At 40.1% G+C, this 12,261-nt stretch overlaps 1 protein-coding gene across 1 annotated transcript in view; it reads right to left on the reverse strand.

Annotated features, from left to right (window-relative positions):
* Positions 1-12,261, reverse strand: part of BBS9 (Bardet-Biedl syndrome 9) — a 343,600-nt gene that overhangs the window by 180,931 nt on the left and 150,408 nt on the right. Inside the window, exons 13-14 of the mRNA XM_090287031.1 lie at positions 5,585-5,687; positions 2,704-2,808 (exon numbers count right to left, since the gene is read on the reverse strand). Coding sequence (XP_090143157.1) covers positions 2,704-2,808; positions 5,585-5,687 — 208 coding nt within the window. The remainder of the gene's footprint in view (positions 1-2,703; positions 2,809-5,584; positions 5,688-12,261) is intronic.

Consider the following 12,261-nt stretch of genomic DNA (forward strand, 5'->3'; position numbering starts at 1 on the left):
CATTGAAAATTTCAATGTTCTTTTCAGAAATATCTCACTAAAAGTCCATCAGTCCTTCCTCCCAAACAAAACTCCAGAGGCCAGGCAACAGCATTGTCCCCCTCCTGAGCCCTCCACCACACAGAGCCACAAAGCAGTGACACCATATCTGAAACTCCATCAGCCTGGTCACACGAATTGCCCTGCCCAGGCCATTACCTAAGGCTTCTCCCCATCCAATGTACCAGTGCACTTCTCTACAACAGGTCCACGCTATTCTAAGACAGGGAGTCAAAGCAGCTCTACCTAATACACAGAAACAAACACAGGGAGGCTGCTAAATTGAGGAGACAAAGAAACATGGCCCAAATGAAAGAAAAGAGCAAAACTCCAGAAAAAGAACTAAACAAAATGGAGATGCACAATCTAATAGATGCAGAGTTCAAAACACTGGTTATTAAAATATTCATGGAACTCATTGGGTACTCCAACTGCATAAAAAAGACCCAAGAAAAATAAAGGTTACACTAAGTGCAATAAATACAAATTTACAGGGAACCAGCAGTGGAGTAGATGAAGGCAAAAGTAAAATCAGTGATTTGGAACATAAGGAAGAAAAAAAGAACATTCTATCAGAAAAGCAAGAATGAAAAAGATCACCCCCCCCAAAAAAAAAACAAGGACAGGCTAAGGAGTCTCTGGGACAACTTCAAACGTACCAACATTCAAATAATAGCGGTGCCTGAAAGAAAAGAGAAAGAGTAAGAAATAAAAAACTTATTTGAAAAAATAATGAAAGAAAACTTCCCTAATTTGGTGAAGGAAACAGACATACAAGTCGAGGAAGCACAGAGAGTCCCAAACAAGTTGGACCCAAAGAGGACCACACCAACACATCATCATTAAAATGCCAAAGGTTAAAGATAAAAGAGAGAATCTTAAAAACAGTAAGAGACAAGAAGAGAATTACCTATAAGGGAGTTCCCATAAGACTATCTGTTGACTATCTGTTGATTTTGCGAAAGAAACTCTGCAGGCAAGAAGGGGCTGGCAAGGAGTATTCAAGGTGATGAAAAGCAAGGACCCACAACCAAGATTACTCCATCCAGCAAAGCTATCATTTAGAATGGAAGGGCAGATAAAGTGCTTCCCAGACAAGGTAAAGCTAAAGGAGTTCAACATCATCACCAAGCCCTTAGTATTGTTAAAGGAACTTATTTAAGAAAAAGAAGATCAAAACTATGAACATTAAAATGGCAATAAATTCACAACTATCAACAACTGAATCTAAAAAGCAAACTAAGCAAATAAGCAGAACAGAAACAGAATCATAGATATGGAGATAATTCGGAGGGTTGTCAGCTGGGAGGGGGAAGGGGAAGAATGGGGACAAAGGTTCAGGAATTAAGAAGCACATTGGTAGGTACAGAACAGACAGGGGGATGTTAAGAACAGTATAGAAAATGGAGTCGCTAAAGAACTTTTATTTATGACCCATGGACATGAACTAAAGGGGGGATTGCCAGATCAGGTGTGTGGTGCTAGGTGGGGCGGGAGGGCAAAGGCGAAAAAGTTGGGACAATTGTAAAAGCACAATCGATAAAATACATTTTAAAAAACACTGCTAAAGTGAGCGAAGTGGGCATCAATAGAGGAAAAAAACTAAGAAAACTATATAGAAATGTTTTTAAAAAACAAAAGCAACCTTGGTGAGATACCTTATCATCCATTACACTACATTTAAACATTTTTTAAAGCAATGACAAATTATTCTTATTCTACCAATCAACTATTATTAGGAAAAATTCACTATACAAGAAAAAAATATATAAAATTGACCCAATTCAGCTGAAACCAGTAATAATTGAATATCAACTGGACTGAAGATAACCTTTCCCTCCTTCCTTCCACTTTTATTGAGATTTATTGAAATGGGTGTAAGTTTAAGGTACAGAGCATGATGACTTGATACATATATATATTGCAAAAGGATCACCACAGTAAGCTTAGTTAACAGCTCCACCGCCTCACATGATTACCGTTTTATGTGGTGAAAACATCTGAGATCTACTCTCTCAGCAACCTTGTTCATCATAGTCACCAGACTCATTAGACCCCCAGAACTCATTCACCCTGGAAGTATGTACCCTTTAACCAACATCTTCCCGTTTTATATACTTCCCCGACCCTCGGTAACCATCATCTTATTAAGGATAACCCTGTGAATCTAAAAAGAGTTCTTCTGAAAAAATACAGGTCAAATTTTAGTAGATCTGTTCTTCAATATTTTAACTTGTAAGATACTAAAGAGTGTTAGTCACTAAAACAATATCTAAAACTGAATATGCCCCTAACGTTGGAGTAATCCATAATAGTCTTTTCCATTTATTCAGACTAGGCTTCTCTCTTTAGTTCAAATAGATGAAGTCTGACTAGATACCATTCTTCTAATGGAATAAAAAATATCCTATTTGCTATTAGTTGACAGAGTCAAACATCATGTACAGAAATCAGCTAAATAGACTTACCACTACGTATTTGTAACATATGACAGTAATTTGGACATACAATTTTATTTAGCACTAGAAAATAATGTTTTTTCATTTAATAACATTTTACAATGTGTTTTGCCATCTTAACCCCTAAACATTAAACTCATAATTCCAACAAGTTCAAAGGAGTGATTGATTAATCTTGGAAATTATTGAACAACTGTATGTTTACCTGTTGGTCTGGAGTAAGAAACAACAGCATTTCCTTCCAGGTCAGGTGGTACAAAACTTCCTTTCAGATAAACAGAAATGGCTATGGTTCTAGTCGTTTCTGGCGCTACAAGCAATGTGAAAGTAACATCGGTTATGTCATTTTGGACAGTGGTTATTAACAACAGTTAAAATTAGGAGTATTCAACATGCCGGTTACTCAAAGCGCTTTGTATGGATTAATTCACTCAATCCTCACAACAACCCTGTACCAATCTACCAGTCTATAAGGTGGGTGGTAGTACAGTCCCCATTTCTTCTTCTCTTCTTCTTTTTTTTTTTTTTTTTTCCAGGAGAAATCTGGCTACAGAGAGACGAAGAGCCTTGCCCAAGGTCACGTAGCTAATACACAGCGGGGAACGGACTTCAGGACAAGGTGCCTAACATTCCCCCACTGCTTCTCTTTACTCAGATGAACAGGCAGCATGAACAGAGGAAAGGGGTACACAAAAGGGCAAGAGACTTGGGGAGTGAGAAGCAGTATTTCATCATGGTTAGAACACAAGACTTCAGGGGAAATGGAAGGAGGGACTGAACATGGATGTCACTACATCTGCAGACACAACAGACTGTGCATAGCCTTTTCTAGTAATGTATGTTAGTGAGCCCTAAGAGGTTTTTCACTGGAAAAAATATGTTTTTCAGAATGTGTTTTAAAAAGATACATTGGAAGTATTGTGAAAAATTAGAAAGCAAAGTGAGAAATCAATGGTTGTTGTCACCTCCAAGGTGACTTCACCCATTCAACCATCCCTTTACTCATTCGATGAGTGCTTACTGGGTTTCCACTCTCAGCCAGGCACTTAGCTACGGGAAAAGAGAGAGAGGTGTTCTTGACCTCATGAAGGAGACACAGGATCCCCAGCTGAACAGTGGCAGTAAAGAAGAAGGCTTAAAAATATCAGGTTGGTGCAAAAGTAATGTCTGACTTTTTAAAAAGAAACTTTTAGATAGTATTTATGAAATTTGTGCCTCCTCTTATAATTTTTTGATGTCACAGTGACTAATTTATACCTTAATTTTTCAGATTATCGAAGTATTGTTCATAATTGTCTGCAATATTTGCATCCCTGTTTGTCCCACCTAAGACCACATTAGAACTGTTTCACTCTATGAGTGTCATAAAGGTGCCCATGCAAGTAAGCAGAAAAGTCTAGTCAGAGCCCTTATGGGGACGATGCAGTGACTGAAAGAAGCTGCAGGAGGTGGTTTTCCCATTTCCAAAGTGGGGATTTCAGTTTGAAAAATGAGCTGAAAGAGGGTGGTCCAAAAAAACTCGATTCCCAAGTGTTGGAAGCTGTTGTCACAGGAAACCCCACCATTACCTCTAGGGAACGTGCAGAACAATGTAACGTAGCCCATATGACCATGCTACAGCAACTGGAAAGGATGGGAAAGGTTTCAGTGGTTGGAAAATGGGTCCCACATGAAATGTCTCCAGAGAATCCACAACAGTGTGTTGCTTGCTGTGAATCATTGCTTTCGCAACACCTTCAGGCACCATTTTTAGGTTGGCTTGTTACAGGTGCTGAGAAGTGGGTCCTTTCCCATAACGTTAAATGCCGCCGATCATGGATCAGTCGAGGAGAAAGGAGAGTTCAACAGCAAGAGGAGGACTTCATCCGAAGAAGATCATATTGAGTGTGTGGTGGGGTATGGAAGGAACTGTCCATTACGAACTGTTAGACAACAATCCAACAATTCCTGCTAATCTTTACTGTGAACGACTTTGTCATCTGAAAGCAGCTTGGAACCAAAAGCGACCCTCCTTAGTCAACAGAAAGGGTGTCATCTTCCATCACGATAATGCTTGTCCTCACACAACTTGACTCACCAAAACTTTATTGAAAGAGCTTGGCTGGGAAATACTGCTTCATCCTCCATGTTCTCCTGACCTTGCTCCTCCTGATTATCACTTGTTTCGGGGACTACAGAACCATTCTGATGGTCTTAGGTTGACATCAAGAGAAGAGTTTGAAAATGAGTTGGATTCATATTTTGCTTCAAAACCTAAAGAATTTTACAAGCGTGGCACTTATAAGCTAGTTGACAGATGGAATGGGGTTCTAGAAAGCAAAGGAGGTTATGTTAACGAATAAATGTTTTCATAATCATGGGCATTTTCATTTTTAAAATAGACCTCGAAATCGAACATTATTTTTGCACCAACCTTATAATTTAGAAATCACTTTAACAGGACAAATGACGACTGAGGTGTAAGTGGTAGGGGATAAGAGACTCTATGCAAAGAATAAGAGTTGCCATTTACAACCTGTCTACTATTTTAGGCATTATTGCAGATATATTACATAGATTCATTTTTTTAATTAAATCCTCAAAACAGCCCTACAAGAAAGACACCATTATCCTCTTTCTGCAAATTAAAAAAAAAAAAACAAAAAACGGAGGCTCCAGGTAATTACAAAGGTAGCTTGCCCAAGGTCACACGCAGAGTGAGAGTCAGGGCCAGGATTCCAATGCAGGCCAGACTCCAAAGTCAATATTCTTTCTTCTAACATCACTGATTCAATAAATAGCTCACTAGAGAAACACCAATAAAGAAAGCCTTCCAAATTATAGTGTTTAAGTACAATTACAGGTCCGTCTAGTTAAGGAAAGCGCTTGGCAATCTGTAATTACTTCAGACTCAACAGCCATTCATTGACTGTCCATGCTTGATGCTCAGAGGGAAAGCTCTATAAGCGAAATAACACAGCCATTAATTTCAGGAAGATACCGGTCTCATGATTCAGACAAGAAATGTATCCATGAAATAAATTTATTTTTAAATTAAAAAAAGCCCTCACACCATGACAGACTGGAAGTCAAAACAAAACACTTACCCATCAGTCCCAACATGAACCGATCACAGGACAATGCTAAAGGGGGCGGCACGTGGACCGATACCCTGGCGTCGCGCAATGCCACGCGGTTCTGCAGCGTAACCTAAGGAAGTAGGGATTGTTATTCATGGAAAACCACATTCTGTCCAAATACATAAATATCTCAACTGCTAAAGAAAATCACTAGCCCATCATCAGGGAACCTCACCTGTGAAGAAATGAGCACCCACAAAACATAGCATGTAACAGAAGTAGCAGATTAAACTTCCTGGCCCGTTAAGAGACTGGGCACAGGAGCTGAACCGACTTCTCTCCAATGAAGGTATAAGAAAGGTCAAAAAGCACATGAAAACATGTTCAATATCGTTAATCACTACGAAATATATATTAAAATCATGATGAGATACCACTACACAGCCGCTGAAATGCTATAATCCAAAGGATAGACAAAAACAGGTATCAGAAAGAATGTGGAGAAACTAGAACCCTTAGGTATTGCTGATAGGAATGTAAAATAGTGCAGCCACACAAAGAAGTGTGACAGTTTCTTTTAAAATTAAACATCAATGTACCAAACAATCTCACAATTCCATGCCAAGAGAAATGAAAAGATATCTTCATGCAAGAACTTGTACACAAATGTTAAAACTAGCATTATTCATAATAGCTAAAATTTTTAAAAAAACAAATGTCCATCAGCTAAATGATGAATGAGTAAAGAAAATACAGTATATTCATACAATGAAATACTAATTGGAAGTAAAGAGGGAAGTACTGACACACAGAAGAAGCCAGTCACAGAGAAACACACACTGCATGATTCCATTTACATGAAAATGAGGTGGGGAATGCGAGAGAGGAAGGGAAAAGGAAGGAACAGCTAATGAATACGGGGCTGTTTTTAGGGGGGATGAAAATGTTCTAAAATTAAATTATGGTGATGGTTCCACAACTCTGCAAATATGTTAAAAACCATTGAATTATACACTCTAAATGGGTAACTTGTAAGGTATGTGAATTATATCTCAAAACACTATTAAAATGTTCTATCCTAATCCTTATATAACTTTGTAAGTTATATAAATGTCTAATACTGGGTTGTACACCTGAAACTAATATAATATTGTTTGTCAAGTATAATAGAAAAAACTTTAATGTAAATGTTTTTTTAATTATAACCTAAAAATGTTCTATCAAAAGCAAACAGAAAAAAAAAATATCTGCCCTCAAAGGCTGATAGATAATTACATCATAAAAGGTTATACGTGTCCATTCTGTGGTTCATATACAGTTGTGGCATCATGAACTATTTAGCTTATCCAATATCAGTGCATTACCTTTTATACAAGTTTATTACACTCTACAGATTTCCTTACTAGGTGGATATTTACTAGCCTAGATACACATTAAAGCACTATATTTTCTTCTATGGCTTACCACAAAAATATCTGACATAACTAACTCTAGAAAATATAAAAGAATGGCAATATTCACTGCCACATTTCTAAGCTAGCTGCGTTTCCGAACTGGTGCTCTTGTGCTTAATGCTAAGAAAACCTTCCCACTGCTATTACAATCAAGAGCTGAGGACTGTGGGGTTAACAGTACGCTGGGAAGTGGGCAGGGGACTGGTAGAAAAGGCCGGGACTTCTCTACCTGCCCTTGTGGAAGATCATCAGTAGCAACAAAACATCAGGCCCAGTGATCTAGACTGGGCCAGTGACCAAGGACATCATTTTCAGGCTATCAGAGAAAAAACCTAATGATCTGGCTCCATTGGGCATGCTCTCTCTTTGGATTTTTGACTCTTAAATGCCCCAGCTTCTTTGAACAGTCTCCTTTGGATGAGTTCACATTGCTGGTGTGGTAAGCCAGACTCACCACAGTAGACCTGAGTATTGGTAATTTATTTATAGCTCTTCAAGTGATGTCTATGTATAATCAGAATTGAGAAGACTCTCTACCTAGCACCTTTGCTACAGAACAGTTCAGTCTAGTTACTAGACTCTAGTATATGAAACAGATACATTTTATTATTAAGTGACATAATGCAAGGACACACTTATTTTTAAGAAAAATAGTTTTTAATTTTGTCTTAAGTAAAAGGCATGTATCACCTATTCCTTAATTATATAAGATCTGTCCAGAAAAAGTCCAGCCATTGTTAATATAACAAAAACAGTTTGAGCAACATCAATGTAACCAGGCAGCCAAGGAGAGTGGACTGGAATGCACATGTATGAACAATGACGACTTCACTGTACTAGTCAGTGGGGGGGTGGGGGTTAGGCACCATTGAGTGAGCATGTGTACTGTGTGGTGGTCACATTCAAAATGGCTGAGTGAGGAGAGCAACGAATCTGCATCAAATTTTATGTTAAGCTTGAACATTTCTCCGCAGAAATTATTCAGATGATTCAGAAGGACTCAGAGCTATGGGCAACTGGCAATCGGCAGTTTCATCACGAAAATGTACCCACTCATGCACTATGCTCAGGCAGAGGTTTTTGGTGAAACATCAAATCACCCCGGTGACTAAGCGGCCCTACAGCCCAGATATTTGGCACCCTGCGACTTCTGGCTTTTCCCAAAACTAAAATCATCTTTGAGAGGGAAGAGATTTTGGACCATTGACAACAGTCAGGAAAATATAACGGGGAAGCTAAAGGTAATTCCAACAAAGGATTTTACAGAATGTTCTGAACTGTGGAAGAGACGCTGGGAGAACTGTGTGAGGCTCCAAGGTACCTACTTTGAAGGGGACTGAGGTGTCATTGTCCTATATTAAATGTTTCTTGTATCTTGTATCTTCTTCAAAAATGTCTCTACTTTTCATATTACATGACTGGATACCTTCTGGACAGACCTCATATATATACGTGCATATAATAGAGGGAGAATAACAATATACAGCAATATACAACCGGCCCACAAACAATATACACATGGAATTAGATTCAGTAAATGTCTTGTATTAATTTTAAATAATGTGGGTATTCTATACAACTTCAACATAAGTTAAACATAAAAATTTTGATTTGCAAAGTAAAAATTTTTAAAGACCACTATTGGGATGCAAATAAGTACAATAAACAGAGCAAATGAACAATCAAGCCTCAATTTTTACTTTATAAGTCCTGATAATACATGAGAATGTGTACCCCACAAAGCTTCCTAAATGATGTCTGACCATTATAAGCATAATACCTTTTTAATAAAACCCTGGTGGTAATTATGAGAAGAAACTATATATGCACCCATGTTCTCTCTAATAGCTAGTCCACTGAATATACAGAAACAAATATTTTTCTATTAACAATACAATGCTAGTCTCTACATATATTTTTAAATTAATCATAGTAATGACAACCATTAGCAGCTTTTTATATTCATAGAAACATGCTAATAAATTATTTATGTGCATTATCTCATTTAGCATTTACAACATGGTGAAACAGCTACTAATACTATATACCATTTCATAAAAAAGGAAACTGTGGCTTCAAGAGGCTAAATAATTTGCCCAGGGCTATTCTGTTTATAAGTGGAGGAACCACAATTAAACTTCTGTCTGCCAAAACTCAGAACCCATGCTCTTAATCAACTGTGGTTAAGTCTCAAGACAACTCCACAAATGAAAAAGCATCCTCATTTTACAGTTTAGAAACAGAAGTTCAGGACTTCCGGTCAGGTGGCAGCATAGGTGAACACAGCTCCCCTCCTCACACAACCACATCAAATTACAACGAATTACAGAACTACCATCACTCAGAAAGTCCGACAACTACGGAATTAAAGAAACTACATCCATCCAGACAGGCAAGAGGGCAAAGATACAGAACGGGCTGGTCCCACATCCACCTGCGGTGGATGAAAATTTGGAACAGATATCTTGGGAGCAAGAAGTTCCAGCCCCACACCAGGCCCCCAAACCCAGGGTACCAGTCTAAGGAAGATAAGTCCCCACAACTTCTGGCTGCAAAAACCAGCGGGGGCTGAATCAGTGGAAGAAACTTCTGGAATCCCAAGCAGTGCCTCTTAAAGAATCCATACACGGACTTATTCAGATTCACTCCCTCTGAGCTCCAACACCATGGTAGCTTGAAAGGCACCAGGGGCATAAAGAAAGGAACAGGTGTCTGGCATAAAGGCAAGAGCTGGGGGACAGCTTTCTCCCAGTCAGAAAGGCAGACAGAGGCCATTGACCTTTTCCTGAATCCCTCCCTCCCCCCGCCACAGAGCCACAGAGCTGACAGGCAGGTGCCATATCTAAGATTCCACCAACCTGGCTAACACTGTTTGCTCTGCCCTGAAGACCCCGAGGCTCTGTCCCACCCAAGTTACAGCTGTTAACTGTGACTTTTCCATATGAACGGCTGGTCTTGGCTCATGCTTCACAACTTCCTAAATCTTTTCAAAAAAGCAACAGCCATCCTCAGTGAGCCCCAAGCCCCTTCCATCTTGCTAAGTGGCCCAGGCCCAGCGCTAGCAGCAGCCAGTCTAGATTCACAGCTTAGCTTCACCAGGGGTCTCCAGCCCAGCAAGGGTAGCACTTACCTCTAATTGCTTTACAGCTCAGGCAAGGAGGCCCCGGGCAAAACACAGGTGGGGGCTGACCTTGCCCTGCACCAGTTGGAAACCCCAGGGCCTGTGCACCCAGGGGACAGCTACAGACCACGTCAGAGCACAAAAACCCTGCCCTGCACAGCTGATCCGCCATACAGAGCAGAGGGTGGTGGTCAGTGGTCACAGCCAATACTGGCCTTGTAGCTGACCAACCTGGGTAAATCCCTCCCATTGACCTGCCAACAGCAACCAGGCTCAACTGCAGGAGGAGGGTGTACTCCGCCCACATGAAGGGAACACCTCGAGTACACAGCTCAGGTGATAGGGGAGGCTGTGCCACTGGACCCTAGAGGACACCTGCTACATGAGGCCATGCTACCAAGACAGGGAGTCATAGCAGTTCTACCCAATACACAGAAACAAACACAGGGAGGCTGCCAAAATGCAGAGACAAAGAAACACGGCCCAAATGAAAGAACAGACCAAAACTCCAGAAAAAAAGGTAAACAAAATGGAGATAAGCAGTCTGTCAGATGCAGAGTTCAAGGAGGACTTCAACAGCATAAAAAAGATGCAGTCAGGAATGAAGGATACGCTAATTGAAATAAAGAACAATTTACAGAGAAACAACAGTAGAGTGGGTGAAGCCGAGAATCAGATCAATGATTTGGAACATAAGGAAGCAAAAACCAACCAGTCACGACAAGAAGAAAAAGAATCCAAAAAAATGAGGGTAGTGGAAGGAGCATCTGGGACAACTTCAAGCATTCCAACATTTGCATCATAGGGGTGCAGAAGGAGAAGAGGAAGAGCAAGACATCGGAAACTTATTTGAAAAAAATAATAAAAGAGAACTTCCCTAATTTGACAAAGGAAAAAGACACGGAAGTCTAGGAAACACATGGAGTCCCAAACAAGGTGGATGCAAAGAGGCCCACTCCATGACACATCATAATTAAAATGCCAAAGGTTAAAGATAAAGAGAGAATCTTAAAAGCAGCAAGAGAAAAAAAGTTAATTACCCACAGGGCAGTTCCCATAGACTGTCAGTGGATTTCTCAAAAGAAACTTAGCAGACATGAAGGGACTGGCAAGAATTATTCAGTCATGAAAAGCAGGGACCTGCAGCCAAGACTGCTCTACCCAGCAAAGCTATTGTTTAAAATCAAAGGGCAGACAAAGAACTTCCCACACAAGAAAAAACGAAAGGAGTTCATCATCACCAAACCACTATTATATGAAATGTTAAAGGGACTTATTTCAGAAAAGAAGATCAAAACTGTGAACAATAAAATGGCAACAAATACATATCTATCAAAATTGAATCTAAAAAATAAACGAAGCAAATAAGAACACAGACAGAAACATGGGTACAGAGAGCGTTTCGATGGTTGCCAGGTGGGAGCGGGGTGTGGAAAATGGGTGAGGAGGTGAGGGGACTAAGAAGTACAAATGGGTAGTCACAGAATAGCCACGGGGATGTAAAGTACAGCGCAGGAAATGGAGCAGCCAAAGAAATTACACACGTGGCCCATGGACACGAACAACGGTGGGGGAGGGGGGAAGACTGCCTGCGGGGGTGGGTGGTGCTGGGTGGAGGGGGACCAAGGGAGAAAAACTGGGACAACTGTAATAGCATAATCAATAAAATATAATTAAGAAATGAAAATGAAAATAAATAAATAATAAAATAAAAACAGGAGGTCAGAGAAGCTAAATAAACGCCCAAGACCCTGAAGCCAATATGCGCAAGGCGGTTGGAAACGTAGTTTGGGGAAAGAAAATGAAAAGCCCTTAAAGCAGTAAGAAGCCGTCTGTAAGAGAGCAGACAGCGGACTCCGCCGGGCCTACGGCGTGTACTTCACGAAGAGCAGACCATTTGACACTGTCACAGAAGCGTCTGCGTTTGGTTGACATGCGCAATCATGACAGCTCGCACACCCCGAGTTACTGAACCCTCACAGTGGGCTGGGCCCTTTCAAAAGTGAATCCAGAAGACGTGTGATGAAAATAACTACGGTAACAAAGAAGAGCTGTGTTTGAGCCAAAAAACAAGTTCCAGACTTGGCTAGATCATAAACCTCCCATTTTTAGGAGAAAAATAATTATAA

The sequence above is a fragment of the Furipterus horrens genome, unplaced genomic scaffold, assembly GCF_987537825.1.
Source record: "Furipterus horrens unplaced genomic scaffold, mFurHor1.1.pri manual_scaffold_9, whole genome shotgun sequence".
Taxonomy (NCBI): Eukaryota; Metazoa; Chordata; class Mammalia; order Chiroptera; family Furipteridae; genus Furipterus; species Furipterus horrens.